The following is a 22838-nucleotide window of genomic DNA, read 5'->3' as shown; positions in this document are numbered from 1 at the left end:
AATTAATTTGCATATTATCTTTAAAGGTAGTAATTTTTAAAGCAATATAAGAAAAAAAAATAGGCACATACACTCCGAAGTTATTTAATTAGTAAGCCTCCTCTATTAAAAGTATTAAAATTTGACTATCTAATTAAATGGGTAAAATATCCTTATTTTCTCTTCTATTATTCGATTACAAATAAGATTTCAAAAATATTTAATGAACATCAGTTTAAAGTTTAATATTTAAAATAGTTGTCATAAAAGATCATTAAAAAGGAGGATGAAAGGATATAGAAGGAAGACGGGATGGCATTTTTATCTACGTGTTAAGTTAGTTAAAGTTTTAAGATGATTTCTATTAGAATTTCTTATATTAATAGAGGGCATTAGACGTTTATTAGTAATACATTTAAATATTTTAGAGGGTCAAGATGTAATTAAATATTATTTTTTATGCAAAAGAAAAAGAAAATTATAAATGCTAATTTTGTTTACGACTCCTCGTAAGTCGGCGTTGAACGAGGGTGGCGTGGAGCAATTCGGCACTCCTCCTTTTCTTCCTTCTACTTGGCCCGCAAGCTTCCACCTCTCTCTCTCTCGCTACCCTGCCACTAACGAGCTCCTCCGGCATGCGCACCACTGTCGCACGACGCTGCTCCCCTCTAGCGTACGCCTCTCGCCTCTCCCTTCCATGGCTCCATTCCAAGACCTCGCCCGCCTGGCCAATGGCGTCGCCCTCGTAGCCCTCGAGGCCACCAAGCGATCCCGCGCCTTCGACGTCGCCAGGGATGGGGACCTCGCCGGAACCCTAAAGAACGCCGTCGTCGCCGCCACCAACCTCGCCGGCCTCACGAAGGGGAGGATCCGCGAGGTGGTGATCTCCCGCCCCAAGCCCAAGGAATCTGTCGTCTTCTTCTCGGACGATGAACCCCAGCCCGACGTTTCCGGAAATGCTCCTGTTTCGGAAGCTCCGGTGGTTCCGGAAGCAGGAGAGGATCTTTCTGTGTTGGAGGATTTGAAAGATTTGAAGGTTGAGAGCGAACTGGGAGATCAGCATGGAAGCAATGAGCAATTAGATCGGAGAAATGATACCATTGGTGGTGGCGAAGGAGGAAGGGATGGAGGCATTGTTCCGATCAAGAGGAGGCGACCAAGGGAGAGAAGAGTACCATCGACCTCTTTTGGTAGAGCTCTTGGGTGAGTTGAGCTGTTTCCGATATCAATTAGACTACCTAATTGCTAGTTTTGTGAACTTGTTGCCTGAATGATAAGTTCATTAATTAGATCATGCGTATAAGCTAGAATTCATGATATATTCCAAAACCACCTAATCGAGCTCTGTTCTCCGTTGGTCTTGCTTATTATTGAAGGTGAGATTTAGGATTTCAGGTTGTTTAATCAATGATTTGTTCTCCAAAAGCCTTTTAAATTTACTCTGTCTGCTAGGAAGAACCATTTCAATTTACCGTTACTTTTTAAAAATATTAAAGTTTTTTTTTGTCATTGAGCACAATTTCTACTAGTTGAAACCTTGTGAGGGATAAAATTTTGCATCTTTGCTGGTTTATTAGTTTGGTTTTCATATATTGTATGCCCTGGACTTATACAAGGTACCTTTTTTTGCTGTGTGATCTGAAGGTTTGCTGGTCTGGGTGCTGGTCTTGCATGGGGTACAGTCCAAGAATCTGCAAGGAGAATTATATATGGTGTTCCTAAAACAGATGATAAACAGTCTGCCCTCTCACCATTCTTATCAGAGCAAAATGCAGAACGTTTGGCACTTGCATTATGTAGAATGCGTGGAGCTGCATTGAAGTTAGGCCAGATGCTGAGTATCCAAGATGAATCTCTTGTGCCTGCACCGGTATTCTTTTTTTTTAAGGCTCTGTCTCCATCAGTGTCATCCAAGTTCTTTAATCTGTCAGACAGTAATTGCATGATTATTATATGGAGTCTTGGGATTAATATGCATGTTGCAGTGGCTCCTTGTAAACATGATATCAATTGTATAGATATTCTATCTTGTCGTTTTATTGAGGTTTGTTGGTAATTAACACCATCTTATTCTAGCATTCTTTTATAATGTTTCTTTGTACTTTTAGCTCATTAGCTGTAACCTAGTCAGCAAGTGCATGAACATATAACATTTTCACCCTCTTATTTGCAGATATTAGCAGCCCTAGATATTGTTCGCCAAGGTGCTGATGTGATGCCAAGAAGCCAGCTTACTGCTGTATTAGATGCTGAACTAGGTCCTGACTGGTCATCTAATTTGAGGAGCTTTGATTATGAGCCTCTTGCTGCAGCAAGTATTGGGCAGGTCAAACTTGGCTCGACTAATATGATTCCTAATATCCTTGAGAGTTATTTTTTGACCAGATGAGCAGATATACTGAAATTCTAGTAGATATTTAGGCATGAAAAATTATATAAATTTGTTAAAAAGCCTCTTTGCACACAGAAAAATATAGCTGCCTATATGTGCTATACATAACAGTTATCTTGGGCCTTCTGGCACTTTTTCTCATTAGTTAAGTGCAGTACTCAAGTATGTAATTTTCCTTAGGCATGTGATTACTTATGATGTAATTTTCCTGAGACATGTGATTACTTCTGTGGTTACTGGACAATATTGGCCCTTGGTTGATGTTTTGTTTCCCATTCGTAACAAAACATTATCTACTTTAATCAGGTCCATCGTGCTGTTATGAAGGACGGTCTGGAAGTTGCAATGAAAATACAGTACCCTGGTGTTGCAGATAGCATAGAAAGTGATATAGAGAATGTGAGATTACTACTGAGTTACACAAATCTCATTCCTAAAGGCCTTTACCTTGACAGAGCAATTAAGGTAAGTGTTTGCCTTTGCTGGAATTATTTAATTTAGTGTCTGAAATATCAAACTGACATGCTTATCTCATCTCTTTGGCCATTAGACTTTTCTGTTATAGAATGTTGAACAAACTCCCTGTCATTGCTTTGTTCTCCATCTTCTTATTCATTCTAATAATGAAAGAAATAAAATAAATTAGTACTCTATCTTGATTTTGAGGAGAAAGATTTCTTTCCAATGTCCAGATTTACCTACTAAGCCTGTTGAAAGAGGCATGTAAATTGATCCCTGTGGACTAAAAGTCTATTACTAATTAGATATTCTTGAAATATTTACAAGAGCGTCAGACGCATTAGGTGATAAATATCAATAACTTTTTGTAACTGTTTTAACAGTAGAATGTTACATCGGTATTGCAGTACATCTCATTCAAGAGATATGAGGATAATACATATTATTGGCACCAAATTATTGTGATTGAGTATGCAACTTGTTGCTAACTTATCTGATAATTTGTTTTCACCTCCAAGACAATTGTTTCACTGTACATTTTCATTTTGATTTTATATTTATTAATTTTCTTGGATAACTTGCAGGTGGCAAAAGAGGAACTCTCTAGGGAATGCGATTATCTATTAGAAGCCAGAAATCAAAAACAGTTCAGAGACATGCTATCGAATACTGAAGGTTTTTATGTCCCTTTGGTCATTGACAAAATTTCTAGCAGAAAAGTATTAACAACAGAGCTTGTCCCAGGTATTTTTATTTGTTCTGCATGGTACTTTCTTTTGACTGCAGTTCTTGATCTTGTTCTCATAGAGCCTTGACAGTGAAATGAGCGCTATGTTACGGAAGCTTTAGTTTCAATTATAGAAACATGTCAGGCCTCTTTCTTCCTTTCATGCAGAAATTACCTATTGTTGGTTTTCACTATCTTCATCTTAAATTGCTCAATTGAGATTTGTTAGATTAGTGTGGTCAAATATGTACAAAATATTTCAAGTATTTTTTATCTATGTACATGAGTATATACATAAGTTTGCAACAATAATCCACACGCACCACACAAGAAAGCAAATAATGTTCAAAGATACTAGCATATTAGCAATGCAAGCAAATAAACAAATCAAGTTTTCAAGCCTCTAAGCCCAACTCTCTTCTCTCATTAACTATTCATAACAAATCTAGACTACTCTTCCCCTTTTTGTCATAAATTGTCAAAAATTTACTCGAAAGGAGGAGAAAATTTTTGGTTGAGGATAGTGAGGATGTTATTCAACATGGAACTTTGTTGAGCCTGCTCAGCACGAATCCTTCTCTGGTCAGCTCAGATGTCTGTTGAACTGCCGACCACACCAATTGCTTGCAGTTTCAAATCACCCAATTGACTCTAGATTTGATCAAGATGCTCATGTAAAAATTGAAACTCCCCTTCATGCTCATATAATTCATCTTCCAAGTCTGATGAAACCACAACATTTTCTGTGCCTAACGAAGTACCAGCTTTTGAAGGTGACTCATGTGACTCGCTACGCTTCACAGTGCTTCGGTCCATTGAATTCAGCGATTTGATGAACATTTTTGTAGAGTCAACCCACACTCCACTTTGAATATATTTGTAAGAAAAATACCGAATGGCAAACCTTTCCAAGGAGCTTCTTTGAGAGCGATTGATTCGATACTTCCATCACGGAGGCTAGTTCAATGGATTGATCAGTGAGCATTGCATGCAATCGATAAGCACATTCAAGATTGATGTCTGAGTGTCATGTCTTTGGTGTGATATTGTGAAGACAAATAAGATGTAGCATGCATGCCACCGAAGTCAACTTGGTATGAAGTACCATGTTTCCCCTCCATGCTTCACCTGACAATAGAATCACCTATGCAACATCTGATATGGGTAGTAACAGATTCGAGGAATGAGGAAAAGCAAATACACCTGAAAGAAAGTGAAATTCTTGATGTATCACATCTACGTCAAGGTAGACATACACCTCTCGAATTGTAGACTATATGCATTTGTTGAGAATGGAAGCCTTGCTCTAGAACTTTTGCACAACCTAAACATAAGTTGTCTCCGACATCTTGCATATGCTAAGCCAATGACATTCCGTGAAGATTCGCTCAATACCCAAGGAGGAAAAATCAAGTAAGACAATGTGTCTCTCACAAATCACTGGCCTTGACTCAAAATTATACTTATTTCCTTGTAATAGTGCACATTGCAAACTTTTGTGGTGAAGAAGTCGGGGAGGAAGATAAGGTCCTTGGCTTTTTTGATGTAGTTTCCTTTTTCAACATGCTAGAATTTGACATTATCCAAACAAAATCTCAATACAAAAGTCACAAAAATTTTTAAGAAAAAAACTCATGCTAAAAAAAATCCATTTTTTAAAAATGAACCATGAACACCCATGGCAGCCGTTCGAAGCCATTCGAAGATTCAAAGACTCAAGTCAGGCCATTTGAATAGGGGCATTTTGCATTCGAATGCAATTGCAAGTCTTGCGAAATCTGAGAATCCGTAAGACTTGATCTGGCTAAGATTTGATCTTATCTTCATAAAGTATATGAGGATTAGGATGTTCTAACCCTAAAGTAAGTCGATTATTATCTTGAGAAGACGTTTTCGAAGAAATATTGGTTTTCATCAATGAAGAATTTGATCATCTTCTGCATGAGAAAGTATTCGTCTTAAGGGTCACCAAGATGGAAGATCTATCTTGAGAGTTACTGAGATTAAAAATCAATCATGAAAAGCATTGAATAACGAGGTCAAGCGATCAAGACTATATTAGATAAAGTCGTGGGGATTGACGGGTTGTCTGTAAGTTAGTCTTGTAAATTGCTATAATTTATTAGTGATTGGTTTGATCCAAATTTAGATTCGTGATTTTTTTTATCTGTTTGAGGTTTTTCTACATAAAAATCTTGGTGTTCATCTTTACTTGATTTATTGATTATTATTCCGTATTTTTATTTACTTAAGCAAAGAGTTGGGAATCGTGTTTCAATTGGTACCAAAGCTTTTGGCCTTCAAACTTCAAGATTTCATCATCTTTTGCAAGGTAAGATTTGAGAGTATTTCCGTATTATTTCTTCAATAAAATACCTTGATATTGGCTAGTTTTCGTGAGATGTTGAGTTTTGATCACATTAGAGTTTGTATTTCGAAATTATTTGTGCAATTGAATGTAATAGATTTATCGATAGACATTTGAGCTGATCAAGGAAGGATTTGTTCTGAGTAGGCTCGACAAAGTTCCATGTTGAATAACATCATCATTATCCTCAACCAAAACTTTCCTCTTCCTCCCAAGTAAATCTTAACAATTTATGACAAAAAGGAAGAGAATAGTTTAGTGTTGTTAGGAGTTGTTAGTGAGAGGAGAGAGCCTAGCTTAGAGACTTGAATTGCTAATATGCTAGTATCTTTGAACATTATGTGCTTGCTTGTGTGGTGCATGTGGATTATTGCAGAATAATTTTAAGATCTTTGTATCTCATATTTTTCTATTTTATATATATATATATGGGTTAGGATACCCTAACCCTAAAGTAAGTTGGTTATTTTTTTGAGAAGATGTTTTTGAAGAAACATTAATTTTCACCGATGAAGGGTTTAATTAGTTTCCACATACGAAAATATTCATCTTAAAGGTCAGCAAAATAGAATCTCGAGATTTACTGAGATTAGAAATCAATTACAGAAAACAGAGAATCACGGGGTTAAGCGATCAAGACTGTGTCAGATAAAGTTGTGGGGGATCGATAGGTTGTCTATAAGTCAGTCTTGTAAATTGATATAATTTATTAGCGATTGGTTTGATCTGAGTTTAGATCTATAAATTTGTTATCGGTTTAAGATTTTTCCACGTAAAAATCTTGGTTTTCATCTTTACTTGATTCGTTGATAGTACCAACTAGATTATACTCTTTGATATTGTTCAAAACTATCTAATTTCTCTCCAGCCATTACTTATATTCTTGGTACTATCTTCAATGAGACTTTGTACCTTTCCTGATCAATTTTGCCACAAATGAGTTTATCATCAAAGCAGTAATATGCTAAACATGAAAATGCCTTCTATAGGAAGCTCATACTAGCTGAATTAGTGACTGATTTTGGATAGCTCAGAATGTTTCTAGCAGAATATGAGTCGAAATGCTTCTCGATCACTGATCATGGAAAGTGTCATACTTTCTCTTTGTAGAAACATAAGAAGTTCCAGTGGATGTTTTAGTTCTACAAATGTTGTTCTCCATGATTAGTTGTCTACAGATGAGCCATTTGAGTCTTGACAGACAACATTCACTTGACCATCTTATTCTCCTTTCTTTGTTATGTACAGGTATTCCTATTGATAAAGTTGCATTGTTAAGTCAAGAGACACGCAATTATGTTGGGAGAAAATTGCTTGAGCTAACTCTGAAGGAACTGTTCATCTTCCGGTTCATGCAGGCATGTTCTCACCATTCATATGATCACTTGAAAATCAAACTTTACATGCAATACATTAACTCCCACAACATTTTTTCTTGTAAATGCTAAGATTGGGAAAACGATCCCTTTGCTATTCATATCGAAATCTTTTTGTGAAGGCCTATATGTATCAACCTATTCTTATTACTGGAAGTATTTCAAGTGACTGGACTTGATGCTCTCTTTAAACCAATATAATATTTTTTTTTTCTCAATACTTTGAAGAATGTACTTCATGACATCTGTTTTCATCACTCAAGTAGTCTAGTACCCGATAAAATTAGCTATAGTAGGTTCTTTTGATAGAATCCAGGTGAGTATGATATTATCCAATACTTTGTCTATAATAAGATTTTGTTGCTCCTTGAGTTATCTTAGGTTCATGGTTCTTCATAATACTGTCTTGGACTTCTATGCAGACTGATCCAAATTGGAGCAATTTCCTTTACGATGATACTACAAGAATGATCAATCTGATTGACTTTGGTGCAGCTCGTGATTACCCACAAAGTTTTGTGGATGACTATCTGCAAATGGTACACGCTTGACTAAATCACTGTATTGAGTTTTCTAACTATGTTTCAGCTGAAATTTCACTATACTAATTGAATTTATGAAACACTTCAGATGGTTAAGTTGCCTAGGTTCCAGAAAATGAATCTAAACTGGAGTGGCATTAGGAACCTCAATCCACCTGTGTTATTTGATGACTTCAAACACATGTAATAATGATCGTGGCAAAGTACATGCACCTGATTAAGCATCTGAATTTTATTGATGACCTTCTTTGAACAGTTTTACGTGAAGCTCAGTTCCCATCTAATTAGTTAAAATTTTCATGTGGTCTAGTTACTCTAGTATGGCCATTCTTTTTCTTAGATATCATAACTTTTAGCTTTTATGATAGTGACTGTCTGGAAGCATGTATTAATTTGGATATCTTCTCACCTTTTGCCCTTTTATGAACGGTCCTCGTAGAAAGTTCTGTTCTTGATAGTAAAGGAAGAAAAATGAAATTTCTAACTATTGATTCTTCATGTACTTTTATCTCTAATGTGATGTCACGATACTCTTGATATGATCATAAATGGTTATTAATGGAGAATGCCTTGTCGACTCTAAACCTAATATCCTCAATGCCACAGGTAATTGCATGTGCAAACAGTGATAGCAATGGTGTGATAGAAATGTCCCGTAGACTAGGCTTTCTTACAGGTGAAGAGTCAGAGGTGATGTTAGATGCTCATGTTCAAGCTGGGTTTATTGTTGGCTTGCCCTTCTCCAAGTCAGGCGGATACGACTTCCGCTCTACCAACATCACACAAAGCATTTCCAACCTTGGAGCCACAATGCTGAAGCACAGGCTAACTCCACCGCCAGATGAAGCTTACAGCCTTCACAGAAAGCTATCTGGTGCATTCTTGGCTTGCATCAAGCTTGGGGCTGTTGTTCCTTGTAGAGAGGTCTTGCTACAAGTTTATAGCCAGTACAAATTCAACAACGACACTGCAGAGATTTTTTCCAGTGCAATCTAGCAGTAGCAACAGTAACACTCATCTATTTATTGATTGTAGGATATTACAATAATCACACTGGGACGATTGGAGCTTATTTTTGTGAGAGAGCTTGACAATTGCCATTCATTCAACTTCAACTTGTAATAGTTTTTTGAAAGAAAGAAATAAATTCTTTTATGTTCATTAGTTTGGGCAAAATCTGATGCTAACCATGCAGCCTATCACTTTTAACATTTCAGTGAATTTTTCTTCTTTCCTTTTGTTGTGCTGCCTTGGACGTTTGAATCTATAGAGTACTTTAAGACTGGCATGCCCTTTTGGTCAGTCTTAATCGTCGAAAATTCGACACACATCTATAATGTTCTGCATTTATTACTGTTTCTGATTAATTTGTTTCTCGTTTTATAACATCTTGCTCTAAGTTCCTGTCACACAAGTGATTTTCATACGTATGCTGGTTTGCTTTCTTGTAATGTGAGTTCTCCATCTAGTAGTTTTTACCATCACAAGGGCTTCTGCAACGCCTTACAAGGTGCTCATGTCAGTTTATGTTGAAACCTGCTTGATTTCTGATTTCTATCAACTATAAATCTGTATCCTATTCATTGAAATGCTTCGTCTTTCTAGGAAATAAAAATCGAAAGCAGTAGGAAGAAGAAGGTTTGCAATTCTTAGCTCTTCATATTTAACGTTCGCACTAGCATTAAAGATGTGGCTGTAGTTTAGTGGTGAGAATTCCACGTTGTGGCCGTGGAGACCTGGGCTCGAATCCCAGCAGCCACAGTTTTTGTTATCTTTTTTCCTATTGGATAGGAAGTGTCCCAATGATTTAGATTAGCTAATTTTTCTATCTAAAATAATTTTAAAAAATTTATAACTTTTTATTAGAGAAATTTTTTCCACCATAATAAATATTAAAATATTAAAATTGTTATTCTCCGACTATTAAATTTACTCATCATTTCCAAATTTAAATCAAAATACACTTTCAGCCTTTTATATCTTCTTCAATTTAAAATTACAAGACTTAAATCTTAGTTAATATTTATCCCTTTAAATATATGATCATAAAAAGAAAAAAAAATTAATCATCTTAAGAATATACCTAGAAGATTCATATTTATTTAAACAATAGGATTGTTAACATTATAGGAGTATTATGGCAATTTACACTTCCTCCGTTAGTTTGGATAGAAAAATTAATAATTTTATATTAGTCTAAACAACATGGATCAAAAGGATATAAATTAAAATTCAAAACGATAGTTTGTTTATTTTAAGACATAACTAGTAAATGTTACATAATTTGGTGCAAAGAATTTTATTTTATTTTCTCCCTCTTTCTAAATGCAATTAAACTCTAAGAATGTTAAAAAAAATTTGATACTTCCTCTGGACAATTGGGTCAAACCTTTCTACCAAAATTTAAATGGATAATTTTAGTCTTTAACCTATGGCTCAACATTCATATTCCACAAAGCTGTACGGTTTTGATCTAATAATAAACTCAAATTGTTAATATTCCAATGTCTACAATTTATCCTTTCCCTTCTGTTGCATCACTTAGTTCTACTCATTTGTCCATTCCTCATCCCCAACCTGTATCAATTTCTTGCAGCCTGGATCATGTGAGATTCTTCTGGCAGCTTGTGGGTTAGTAGATGGTATGATAAAGAAAGAGAAGGACTGCCAAAAGAAAACCCAAAGAAATTTGACAACCAATTTATAATCTATATGTGGCTACTAGTGTTTGAATCTTTCTGAGTGACCCTGAGAGTGGCCACTAGGCTGCAAACTAGAAAAAAGCTTGGCAATAACAATGGAGTAAGCAATTCTATTGCTCTCAGTTTGTCAAACAGTGTCATCATACAGCACCCAAAAGAAAAGGAGATCATGACAATAACTTGTGTGTTTTGCCCACCACCACTTTAAGAATGGTGACTACTTTAGACTTTAGATAATAAGACTACTGTTTTCGTGGGCATGGCAATGGTTAGTGCCTGCCATCTTTTATGATCCAAGATTTATGCCCTGGAGTCTAAATGGGGCACTGGAGAGAGAGAGAGAGAGAGATAGTAGAAGGAAACAAATGTATGTGATTATTGAGTGGGTCTCTTGTTTGTTTGGGAAAAAAATAGTAATAGGATGTGAATAACTCATTAGACCATTATGTCATAGAAATATATATATATATATATATATATATATATATATATTTATTGGAGAAAGGAAGAGAAGAATAGTAAAGTAATTATTACATTAAAGACAATTATGGATTGTAGCAAAAAGTTTGGTTAATCTAGAAATGGATTCTAGTGGAATCGCACCTCAAATCATCCAAAATCATTCCAAATCAATTGAATTCTTCTCATTGAGACATTCTAACCATTATAAATCCACCAAAGTTCAATCTAATTTCAGGATTCCAAACAGGGGTGAGGCCCATGGCAACAGGACCACATGCCATTACTTCTCTTAAACCAGTAATTACCATTTAAATGAGTCAAGATGCTGAACGACGGTAACACTTTCGAATAAGTTCTCTTTCCAGATCGAAGATTAAAAATAAGTAATTTTAAAAAGTAAAGAGTGGATGATGATGATGATGATAAAGACAAAATATGGAGGTGTTTTTACTCAATTTCTCTTCTTCTTCTTTTCAAATCTTCAAATCTTTGAGGAGAGATTCTTTGGACCACGAGAGAAGCCGGGCCAGTTAGGTGCCAAAAAACAGTTATTGAGAGATGATTTGATTTGGTGTTTTGGATTCAAACTTGTAGTGTAATAATAATAATAATACTAAAAAATTCCTCTCTTTCCGGACGATCCGAGGAAGAATTTTTGACCCTCACGCCACCCAGTCAAATATGGGAAATAGGAAAAAAGACACAGAATTTATGGCGAATCTTCTGGTCGATTTATTGCATCATATATCTCCAAAAGTGGGAAAGGAACGTGGGAAAGGGGATGAAACAAATTCCCCCCGATTGGAGTTCACATGCACTCCCTGACTGCCCCTTGCCTCCACGTAAACCTTCTTCTTGCGTCTATATTAACAATCGTCGTCTCCTCCTCCCTTGGAGTCTTCCACTCTGGAGAAGAAGAAGAAGAAGAAGAAGAGGCCATGAAGTTCTCTTGGGTTCTTGGGGTTCTTGGATTGGTTATGGTGAGATGGGCTCAGGGGAGAGTGGCCAAGGAGGGGTTAGGGGAGAAGGATGTGATCATGGTGGGGATCACCATCATGCAATCTGCTGTTGATAAGGGAGCTGGTAATTTTATTATTCTTTTGTTATCTCTCTGAATGTGTTATTTATCTATTTTTATGTCCACTGTACGAATCGAGTCTGTGAGGATGTTACAAGGATCAGATGCTCCTATTTTTGGATTGTCTTTGTTGCTTGGAACCTTGAATTGGTTTCAACTCTGCTAATATTCGATTTCATTTGAATAGAATTCGATTGATTAGCTAACATAACCTTGTGGTTTGGAAATAGGTAGGAATACATACAGATGTTTTATTTTCCTGTTATATCCTTTATCATCAATACAAATTCACTGTACATAATATGTAGAATAAAAAAACTATTAATATATCAATACAAATTATGGAATATGGAGAAATTTTGTTAAATTAGAAATGAATTCTCGCGAAAACATTTCCAATCAATTTAATATCTCTCATTGGGATGTTCCAAAAGTAGGAGTTCGTTCAAATAAAGTTTAAAAATCCATCCGAATCCTCTGATTTGAGGATTTTTAACTGGGTATATGTATATATATATTTTGAGCTAGTCAGACTCGAATAGTTCTTATAGAATTGGACTAATTTCTCTATGATGTGCAGTTTGTTTGGATGGAACTCCACCTGCTTACCACTTCCATCCAGGTTCTGGATCAGGAGCAAACAGTTGGCTTGTTGACTTAGAGGTGAGCAAGAGACACTTAAAATTGCTCATTCTCTTCATCACAGTGAAGCTAAATGTACTATGAAAATCAGGGGGGAGGCTGGTGCAACAATCTAAGATCGTGTTTATACCGCAAGACATCTCGACATGGTTCATCAAAGTACATGGAGAGAGAGATACAATTTGGTGGAAGATTGAGCAATGATCCTGAAGAGAATCCTGGTATAGTCTTCACCTTCTCTATGTTAAATTGAAATATTTTCCTAGTTCACAGATAAAGAATAAATTATCAGTAACACTTATATTTTCAATTATCATCTTAGATAATCTTTCTTTTGCTGAATGTCTCAGATTTCTACAACTGGAACAGAGTAAGGATTCGCTATTGTGATGGCGGATCATTTGCTGGCGAAAGCTATGATCAGGTTAGTAACGACACATTGTTTTTGTTGTCTTATTGTTTATAATGCTGCAACTGAGTTGGTCTAATTCAGGTCCACAAATAGAGAATTTGCAAATGAAAAAAAATTACATAATTATAAACTTTTGATGTTTCACATAATTTCTGGTTACTTTTAGCATTATATATTGAAATTTTGAAATATATTCTGAAACATTGGACACACAGGCTTCAGGCCTTTATTTTCGAGGTCAGCGTATTTGGTCTGCTGCTATGGAAGAGCTGATGTCGAAAGGAATGAGCTCTGCCAACCAGGTCTGTTGTCATCTTATGAAATATATCTTTACTCCTTGGCAAAATCCTTTATGATTTCATGGATTTGGTATTTTCAGGCCATTCTTTCAGGATGTTCAGCAGGAGGTCTTGCATCAATACTGCATTGTGATAGTTTTCGAGCATTGTTTCCAGGAAACACTAAAGTCAAATGCTTTGCAGATGCTGGCTTTTTCCTTGATGCGTATGACACTTAATTACCAGAATCATTTCTGTTTATTTCATATGTCCTTAATTATGTCTGGCCATCTTATGAGCCCTGAACAAACTACAAACATATAAGATTACTGGAGATGATTTGTTCGTGTTCATGTTTGCTTTCATGCGCCATAATGGCAAGCTTATTTGTCGCTTGTTTGATATGCATTGCAGTCTTGATGTATCTGGCGGGCGCACCCTAAGATCTTTCTATGAAGGAGTTGTGACTCTGCAGGTAATCCTTTGAATATGATTATTGTCATTCTATTTCATTTCTTAGAATAAGAAGAGGAAATATTATATTTGTTTACTGAATATACATGAAAAAAATATGATTGAACAATAATTTCATGTTTCATTTCTGAGAATATCTTCTCTTATACTGTGAATCTCTGTGAAAGTTTTTATAATTTGTTTATCCTGACATCTGTTCTAATGGGCAAATTGTATGGATATAAAGGGAGCAGCTAAGAACTTGCCAGGGTCTTGCACTGTCCGCATGGATGCGACTTCGGTAAAGCTAATTTTTTTTCTTCTACAGGATGAGAATTTAATAGAATTCAAAGAGATAAAACGATCAACTCTTTAGTTTCTCCTTTCTTTTCTGTGCAGTGTTTCTTTCCACAGAACTTGATAGCTAATATCCAGACTCCAACTTTTCTTTTAAATGCAGCATATGATGTGTGGCAGGTACGTACTAATCTTAACTAGACACAATATGAGCCACAATTATAGAAAACGTTCTGTATATATCCATATATCTTGGCTTGATTTTATAGGTTTATTTCTTATGATCCAATAGTTCGACTCTAATTTCGACTCTAACTTCTTTTCTCTTATGTTCTCAGATCATGGAGAGTTTAGCCCCAAAAAGTGCTGATCCCCGTGGCGACTGGAAAGATTGTAGGCTAAATTATTCAGCTTGCAATTCAGGCCAAATCCAATTTTTGCAAGGTAAACTGTTGGTTATTTTTTCATTTGACATCTGTTCGGCAGATACAGTGAATCATAGTATCATATTGAACATTGGCTCTCATCTGTAGGATTCAGAAACCAAATGATTGATATGGTAAAAGGTTTCTCGGAGTCCAAAGGGAATGGATTATTCATTAATTCATGTTTTGCTCATTGCCAATCTGAGTTGTTGGACACATGGAATGCAAATGATTCTCCCGCTATCGGGAATAAGGTATATATAACTTCCTGCTCTCATTTTAGATGCAGTAAGTTTAGTTTTACTAACATGTAAGAAACATCCACCTGTTTTTGGGAAATCCACATAGGAAAGCAAATCTATCCTGTTTTAATTCATCAAAGAATAATCTGAAGTTCTGATTTCTGAACAAGCAATTCCTCACTGTAGCTGTTAGAGAGAGGTAACATGTCTTAAGCCTATTATTAATTGCACTTGTCTGTTATGTTGTCACAATCTCTTAAATAAAGCTTCTGAAAATTAACAACAAGGACTATTTTATATTTGAAGGTCAGGACCATCAATCTGAAGAGAGATTTGAGTGTCATTATCATCTACTTTGTTAGTACCCATATGTTTTTTTCCTTTTACATTCCATTTTACTAATCATAATTTTCAATATATGTGAAAAATACCTTGATAAGGAACTGATATAAGACTGGGAACTTGTAACTTTTAAGCCTTTGAACTTACCTTTTTCTTGCTACTTGCCAAAGAATAGAATTCCTTATCTATTTGAAATCTCATTGTTGGTGACTTTATGTATGTCATAGTCTTCAGCAAGTTAAGCATCTCCATGGAGTGAAATGTTAACTTACCATCTTTTCGTTCATGTACCGCAGAGAATTGCACAAGCTGTTGGTGATTGGTATTTTGATCGAGCTGAAGTCAAGGCGATAGACTGCCCGTACCCCTGCGACAACACTTGTCACAACATTGTATTCAAACAAGATATTAAGAATAATTTGTTTTAACTCTTTCTCCAATTGTAGTTGGATGCATATTTATGAAAGTAGAAAATAACGAAGCACAACGGGCAAGAAATTTGTGCTTGTGCAAAATGATTTTTTCTCCATATTCTACGGTATATTTATTTCAAAGATTTTACTTGTTACACTGTATTTCCTCTTTATAAACTTGTAAAAAGTTTCACTGTTAGAGATTATCAGAGTATGAAATCATGTATGAGGAGAAACAAGAGAAACAGTTGCAATCTAATCTTTGTAGTTTTAATGACATTATCTTCCACTAGATGAAGTTGGGTAGCATTGACCGGTATTTGAGGTTATAACAAATGATAACACTCACTCATGCAATTACCGCACCATTAATACTTCTCCTCCTCATGGTTTGTCTGGTTGACGTGGACTTGCAATGGCATATTCACAGATGATCAGTTGGTGTGTCCAACTCAAACCAATAGTTTCTCAGGAAATTCTATGAATTTCCTTACTCCTTCCACCAAGCAGAAGAGCATCCATTTTGTACTTTCTGCAATGAAGAGGAATTGACAGAAGAACCTGCACAATTAAGTGGCTATACTTCACCTATGGTATTTGATCTTGTACTTGATTTTGTTTGGCATCTTTGGATGTTTATTCTTTTAAGTAGATTTTTCTGTCTGATATTTCTGTTCAGTTGACTGAGATACCTTGGGGATTGTTCATCAATCCTTATCATGCATCTCTACTATGCCTAGAAAGGTTTTGCAAGTCTCAAAGTAGTTTGAACTTTGCCTTGATGTAAAAAAATGGCTCTTAGAGGAAGAAAGGTTGATCCTAAAAATTTCTACTATGACTAGAAATTCTTTGCTGGTTATCAGCTTTAATTGACATAAGATGAAAAGAAAGAGAACACATCTACTCTGATATCAGCTTTAAATACCCATTCATCGATCATATGGTTAGGGAACCGATACAAGTCAATGATTCATGCAAACTTAAACTCCCATTCATCGATCATATGATAACAGAGAGAGAGAGAGAGAGACCTAATAGCTTGTCAGTCAAAATTGCACTTCTACACCTAAGGAATTTGAGAAGCAATATTCTTATTGCAGGCGAAACAACGGTTACTTAAGAGCTCACGTCAAGAATTTGCAAACTTCCACCAAACTCCACATAGGCATGTGGACAGAAGTGTCACTGTCCAACTAGTAGGTGAATTGAACAGATAGTGATCTTTCTTTTTTGCAGTTTGCTTTCTTTAAGGACTGTTGGCTCCCATTGTTTGAAATTAGAGGCTCCAATCCATCATGCAAGCCACCAATTATATTTTCCTACATTTGAGGGCGCGTGGTGCTGCCTTTTCTTTTATTAGATAGCTGAACAAAGAGATTGAGAGGTATCATATTTCAAAATAAAGAGGCTAGAGAGCCTTCACTTGGTTTTCCCAAGAGCTTCTTACATAAGAAAGCACAATGGAATTAGACAGAAGAACTCACTAGCAAAAATTTTGATCCTTTACATGAGAAAGCATTCACAAGATGAGTTGCAGCACAATGAAAGCACTATAAAAAGGAAAAGAGGAAAGACATTGAAACAAGCTTTATTCCCTGGACTACCTCCCTCTACGAAGAATAAAGTGGGGGGCTGAGGTTGTTACTCTCCAAAAAAAAAGGTGAAAAATTCCTTGTCAAGAGATCTATTTGAATGCAAAAATATAAATATATATTCTATCAGGAGAAGCCTTCTTACTTGTATTTCAACATTGTTGTATTATCTAAGATGCAGAGCCATATCATATTTCTCTTATCTACCTATTTTCTACTAGAGTTTTATGGAAAGGCAGCAAGATAGTCTTTCCACATTGACTTCTGAAAGGCGTGACTCGGAAAGTTCCTCAACATTGTAATCTGAAAGTTTTGAAATCTAATGACTTGATAATTCAAACTTCAATCCAGTAACCTTCAAAATGTTAAAAGGTTATAATATCTGGTAGCGAAGAGAGCGCCTTATATATCTCATGAGCTATAAACAAAAATGCAAGACAAACCAAATGTTTTGGTTCAGTAACAGTCTCATGAAATCTTAATATTTACTATGTTCCTTTCAATAGTAATGGACAATTCACATGTCTCATAATATTTTCTTTGTTTTTTACAAGATAGAGCTCAATAATCCAGAACCACAAGTAACAAATTAATTTAGTCCATTCAATTTCGGGAGAAAGTACATCAATGTTATCTGAAAATTAGGTGAAAACAATGTCAAGACTTTCCTATATTTAGATCCCTTTAACAATTTTTCTTTTTCATAAAGTCCACCTATTCAACATCAAACAAGAAGGAACATGCTGTAAATTTCACTCTACATGAATGAAGCATCTACTATGCCACCAAAACCAACTGAGACAAAAGAGAAATAAGCTGGTTAGGGGAAGAAAGAAGAGTTCAGAAATGTGCACAAATATTTCTTAGAACACTTCAATACATTTCTTTAAAACAGAGAGAGAGAGAGAGAGAGAGAGAGAAACCATATTTCCATGCATCAGCTAGCTAAAAATGTCTGAAAGCAGCAGAATCCAGTCCCTTAAAATTGGCACCAGATGAATCAGAAGCCTGACACTGATTCTGGTCCAAAATGCTGAAATCATTGATGGAAAATTCACTCTCTTCTTTGTTACTTCCATATATGCCTTGTTTTTGGCATTGAGTAGTTGTAGGCATTGTTGGGTTGATGCCATTGAGGTATTCTGACCACTTGAGGTCCTCCGGTTCCTCTTCAAGATGGACTTGAGCATGAGTTTCCTCATTGGGCACCAATTCTGACCATGGAAAGATGCCACTGTCATAGAGAGAGCTACTGCTCTCTAACTCAATACCATTGCTGCTAGTCCCACTTGTTGTACTATTGACGCCAGAGTCACAACACTCCATGTACTGGAATCCTGGTAGATCTTTATCCAATTGGAGATCCACCAATGAATTAAACTCCGTTGAAGTTGACAGAATTGAGCTTGGCGTCGGCAGAGGAACAGCAGCTGTCGAGCTGCAATAGAATTCAGGGTTGCTAACAAGCATCTTGCAGTAGTGGTTATACCAGTGAGGAGGATTTTGGTCACTGTAAGCCATGTTTGGTATCTGAAAGCTGGAAGAATTCTCTTCATGGCAGCCAAGAAAGAGTTCTTTCGTTGGCGTGATCGAATTCTTCGAGCTCGAGGCCTCTATCTGGCATCTTTCTTCTCCTCCTTCAGTCTCATTAATTGGCTTGTGTGTATTTGGATCAATGCCTTTCTGCTTCAGCTTCTTCTTGATACAAGAATTCCAGAGGTTCTTGATCTCATTATCTGTCCTTCCTGGCAACTGTGCTGCAATCTGAGACCATCTGGTGCAGGAAAAGAACAAGAATTATTCATAATTTGCAAATCAAATTGTTCATAAAATTAGATGTTACAAGGTGACGAAGCAATTTGTGGAGGTACCTGTTGCCTAAGACTGCATGGAGTTCAATGATGAGGTCCTCCTCCTCCTGTGAGAATGATCCTCTTTTCAAGTCAGGCCTCAAGTAGTTGATCCATCTCAATCTGCAGCTCTTTCCACACCTCTCAAGGCCTGAAATAAATTGAATTTTTTTTTAGGGGGGGTCAAAAGAATAGAGAATTCAGATCCTTTCTTTTCAAAATTTGATGCATTCTGACTCAGTACACCACCTGCTAACTTAGGAACTGAGCTCCAACATCCATGTCCATAGTGAGTGATGTGCTTTAGGAGCTTCTCATCTTCTTCTGGAGACCAGAGGCCTTTCCTCATCTTCTGCTTGTAGCAGCAAGAATGCCTCCCCATATTCAACCCGATACCGGAGCGCAATGCGGCGAGCTTTCGATGTAGAATTCTGCTTGAAACAATCAGAAAGAAGGGACTAACTTGGTTCTCTTCTTTGTCTTTGAGGTGGGCAGGAAAGGTCACAGTCAAGTGGGTGCAATTGGATTTTGATCCTCTTTGGTTCCTTTTATCACCTAAGTTGAATGCCTCATTGAGCTATCAGAAGCAATGCTTGCTGCTGTTCAGGTGGGGGCAACCAATCACAATAAGTTAGTAGAGAGGATTTAAAAGGACTGATCTCAATGACTTCAGAACCAAGCCAGTTAAGAAAAAGTAACATATCTTTCAAGCTAGCATTGCTAGAACAAAGGGGGGGAAGGAAAAATAATAATAAAAAAAGGCATTGCCACTAAACAAGCAGTGTCTGCTTTGGAGTTCAAGCAATCCAATGTAACAACCTCTACTTGCTGCTATCCATCATCATGTCCTTATGACAAAGAGGACCACAGACTTTGGAAAAGGGATTGTAAAGGTCCTCCAAAGACAAGAGGCACCCACTATTAGTTAGGACTTCACTCAGAATAGCATAGTTCTTTCAGTACTATCCCCTTTATCCTGCTTGTAAAGGAACTAGGCCAAGAGAATAGTACCACATAACCATCAGAATTCTCAGACAATCTTGTGTCAGGGCAAGCAGGCCCAACTTTTTCCACATTGCTTACCGTTGCATTTTAGTAAAGATAGAAACTTCTTATTATAATTCTATCAAATGAATTTTGTAATGATATTTTTGAGTGATTGACCAAACTAGTCTTTATCTATATATTTTTTTTGTTCTATATAAATAGATTGTTCCTCAAACTTATTACGAAAAAGGGGTTATTTTATTAACCCTTGTTTAATTTGAGACTAAGCCACGAACTCGATTAGTCAACCTTAATTTTTAGTCTTAATTTTTTTAAGAGTAAACTTGATTAGATATGAAAAAGATAAAAAAATATTTAGTTACCGAATTAGTTTAGGAGTCGCTGAACCAATTCAGGAAGGATTCCTAAACTCAAAACAAACAAGACCATATAGTCCTAATTAAATTGTCAAATTCATAATCATTTTACGTTTTTACACATTCACCGATCAATTCGGCATTTTCATCTAACGCTGAACATTTTAGGGCTTTATTTATAGAAATCTGTTTAAGTTAGTATTCAACAGCTTAAAAATTTTACTTTTATATAAATACGCTTATCTTAATAACGTTTTTATCTTACATATAAAATGATTATAAGTTCCACGTTTTTTATAATGCTATAGTAAAATAAACACCTTTTAGTAATAAGTTTGAGGAACAATTTTTATTGATAAATAAAGTTTGAGACAAAGACTAGTTTGGTTAAAAACTCAATATTTTTAAGCAAATTACAATCTATCTCCCTCCAATAGTGGTTTGGTTCAATTTCAACTTACTTCCGTATGCTTTAAAACTTAATTTTGTGGTCCAGACTAAATTACAACCGTTAGTTTTTCTAATCAATATAATTTATCAATCCGAGCAAATCACCCTAGAAAATTATCATCACAAGTAAGTAGTTAAAATGACTAAACAACATGTATCATCCTCGAAGTAGGTCGTATTTATTTCGACGAAGATAACCATTAATTCTCAGCAAGCTACCGATGAAATTGGGTCAAAACCACACAAGAGAGTAAACTGTAATTTGCCTACTATCTTTAAATAATTCCAAGATTCTATTTTATGAACTATATCTCAGCATTCAAAATTTATCTCAACCTTCCTACTTTTCCAATGAGCACATTTGATAAATATGAGAGATGGAATATATATATATAATCCCAGATGTAGACAATGGAACTTATTATTTCTGATCAATGATTAAATGTGCACAGTGCTGGATCCATGTGATGTTAAGCAATTACAGGATAAATAAATACTGGTGGGAAACATCAAATAAGACATCACATTAAGACAAGCTGATTAAATTTTGGAGTGATTTCTATTTAAATTGGCCCACCTCCTTTCAGAAAAGCCATTCCTTTTTGGCTATCATTACTCCACATCTTTGCTGATTCCAGCTTATCTGAGGACCCCTCCAGCAATTAATTGTCATGAAGCATCATAAAATATATCAAATAATATCTATTTTAACAGAAAATAAGGGATATTTCTAGACTAGGAGGACAACAAAGAAATGAAATAATAATAATAAAAGTTATCAAAGACATTCTATATTTTGTCTTTATTATTATTGTCTAATATTTTCGATAACGATATGGGTTAACTGTAAGTCAAATTTCCATGTGTAATTAATTTAACTCATTTATATACATAAATAACCTACGCTTAGAGATGAAGTAGGAAAAATAATAAGTCCAAGCACAAGAAAGTGATGTATAAAATCATCCCTCATATATAGACAATAGTCGTGATATAAACATTTCCTCTTTCAATTACTTGGATTAAAATTAAACACGTAAAATTGATAGATTATACTGTGATTAAAATAATAGATTGTCAGGTGATCCAATCAATCCGTGATTGATCAATACTACTCTGTTACGACAGGAGTAAAATTTATGACAGAATTTCGAACGACTTCTAAGTACTGTGGCCTCACTATTTTTTTTTATTTTGGCGGAGCCATGTACAACCAAATTATTAATTTTTCAATTAAAACACTATATTATTTAAAATTATATATCAAATATACTATTTAGCCCTCTTTGGGATTTAAATCTCTCTCCTAGATTGAAAATGAGAAATTGTAGCATAGACTTAAAAAAATAGGTTATTAAATTGTCTTTCATGATCTTCCTTTTTCTGATTATGGTGTTGATTTGCGAAAAGACACACAGATGGATGTGAAATTAAAATTATTAGTATATGATTATTATTTTTTTAAGAATTGTCGGTTGGTTTATTATGGAATATTCATAATAAACCATTATTAAAATTAAACAAACATATGCAGAAGAATAAAATATTATTCTTTCTTGAAGTTTAGAGCAAGCCTGTCTTGCATAGCAGAGTATATATTTTCTATTATATCAGGTAAAATATTAAATAAATTTTAAAGTGTTTTAAATAATTTAAGTATTACCCAAAAAATTTAAGAGAGTTTAACTATAATTAATCCTAAAAAATATTCACATTCTAGACCAACAATATATAAGTATACATCGCACATCTTTGATTAAATGAGTCAAAACTATGTGACTTCAGATAGATAGATAGATAGATAGATAGATCATCGTGTGCACAAACCGGAAAGCAAAGAGTTTAGCATCTCATTTCTTCAATAATCTTGGGAAAGATTGGATTGAGCTCACTTTGTTTGTATATGAATATGATGTGATTAATTGTTTGACATATGACTGCCCGAAGAGAAGCCACTCATCCAATCTTAATATTCTCCTATATATCTCTCTCA

The 22838-nt window shown here is 35.4% G+C and overlaps 3 protein-coding genes and 1 non-coding gene across 4 annotated transcripts; 3 read left to right on the top strand and 1 right to left on the bottom strand.

The window, feature by feature from the left end:
* The first annotated feature begins 507 nt into the window (after positions 1 to 507).
* On the top strand, positions 508 to 9004 carry LOC140761490 (protein ABC transporter 1, mitochondrial). Its single transcript, XM_073098841.1, has 8 exons — positions 508 to 1182; positions 1624 to 1849; positions 2153 to 2305; positions 2678 to 2836; positions 3415 to 3574; positions 7174 to 7283; positions 7724 to 7840; positions 8450 to 9004. The coding sequence occupies exons 1-8, from the start codon at positions 677 to 679 to the stop codon at positions 8837 to 8839; spliced, it is 1821 nt and encodes a 606-aa protein (XP_072954942.1). The 5' UTR covers positions 508 to 676; the 3' UTR covers positions 8840 to 9004.
* A 528-nt stretch (positions 9005 to 9532) lies between these two features.
* Positions 9533 to 9604, top strand: TRNAH-GUG (transfer RNA histidin (anticodon GUG)). Its single transcript has one exon. It is a non-coding gene; the product is annotated as a tRNA-His (tRNA).
* Positions 9605 to 11804: 2200 nt separating this feature from the next.
* On the top strand, positions 11805 to 15865 carry LOC140761048 (pectin acetylesterase 3-like). Its single transcript, XM_073098226.1, has 12 exons — positions 11805 to 12090; positions 12666 to 12748; positions 12819 to 12948; positions 13078 to 13151; positions 13355 to 13441; positions 13519 to 13643; positions 13832 to 13892; positions 14118 to 14171; positions 14270 to 14347; positions 14506 to 14611; positions 14701 to 14846; positions 15473 to 15865. The coding sequence occupies exons 1-12, from the start codon at positions 11820 to 11822 to the stop codon at positions 15602 to 15604; spliced, it is 1347 nt and encodes a 448-aa protein (XP_072954327.1). The 5' UTR covers positions 11805 to 11819; the 3' UTR covers positions 15605 to 15865.
* Positions 15866 to 17769: 1904 nt separating this feature from the next.
* On the bottom strand, positions 17770 to 19796 carry LOC140761121 (transcription factor MYB61-like). The gene is made up of 3 exons (XM_073098319.1): positions 19281 to 19796; positions 19053 to 19182; positions 17770 to 18955 (listed from the first exon to the last, which is right to left on the bottom strand). The coding sequence occupies exons 1-3, from the start codon at positions 19411 to 19413 to the stop codon at positions 18127 to 18129; spliced, it is 1092 nt and encodes a 363-aa protein (XP_072954420.1). The 5' UTR covers positions 19414 to 19796; the 3' UTR covers positions 17770 to 18126.
* Between the last annotated feature and the right edge of the window lie 3042 nt (positions 19797 to 22838).

Source organism: Typha angustifolia, chromosome 6 (assembly GCF_048772165.1).
Source record: "Typha angustifolia cultivar Huaian chromosome 6, ASM4877216v1, whole genome shotgun sequence".
Taxonomy (NCBI): Eukaryota; Viridiplantae; Streptophyta; class Magnoliopsida; order Poales; family Typhaceae; genus Typha; species Typha angustifolia.
This window is presented reverse-complemented; position numbering and strand designations above follow the sequence as displayed.

Excerpts from the sequence above, each read along its gene's own strand:
- LOC140761121 (XM_073098319.1), bottom strand. The coding sequence starts at position 19,413 with ATGGGGAGGCATTCTTGCTGCTACAAGCAGAAGATGAGGAAAGGCCTC. Across the intron at positions 19,183-19,280 it reads CTCAGTTCCTAAGTTAGCAG|GCCTTGAGAGGTGTGGAAAG; the intron begins GTGGTGTACTGA and ends AATTTATTTCAG. Across the intron at positions 18,956-19,052 it reads CATGCAGTCTTAGGCAACAG|ATGGTCTCAGATTGCAGCAC; the intron begins GTACCTCCACAA and ends TTCCTGCACCAG.
- LOC140761048 (XM_073098226.1), top strand. The coding sequence starts at position 11,820 with ATGCACTCCCTGACTGCCCCTTGCCTCCACGTAAACCTTCTTCTTGCG. Across the intron at positions 12,749-12,818 it reads GTTGGCTTGTTGACTTAGAG|GGGGGAGGCTGGTGCAACAA; the intron begins GTGAGCAAGAGA and ends TATGAAAATCAG. Across the intron at positions 13,442-13,518 it reads GAATGAGCTCTGCCAACCAG|GCCATTCTTTCAGGATGTTC; the intron begins GTCTGTTGTCAT and ends TGGTATTTTCAG.
- LOC140761490 (XM_073098841.1), top strand. The coding sequence starts at position 677 with ATGGCTCCATTCCAAGACCTCGCCCGCCTGGCCAATGGCGTCGCCCTC. Across the intron at positions 2,837-3,414 it reads ACCTTGACAGAGCAATTAAG|GTGGCAAAAGAGGAACTCTC; the intron begins GTAAGTGTTTGC and ends GATAACTTGCAG. Across the intron at positions 7,841-8,449 it reads TGGATGACTATCTGCAAATG|GTAATTGCATGTGCAAACAG; the intron begins GTACACGCTTGA and ends TCAATGCCACAG.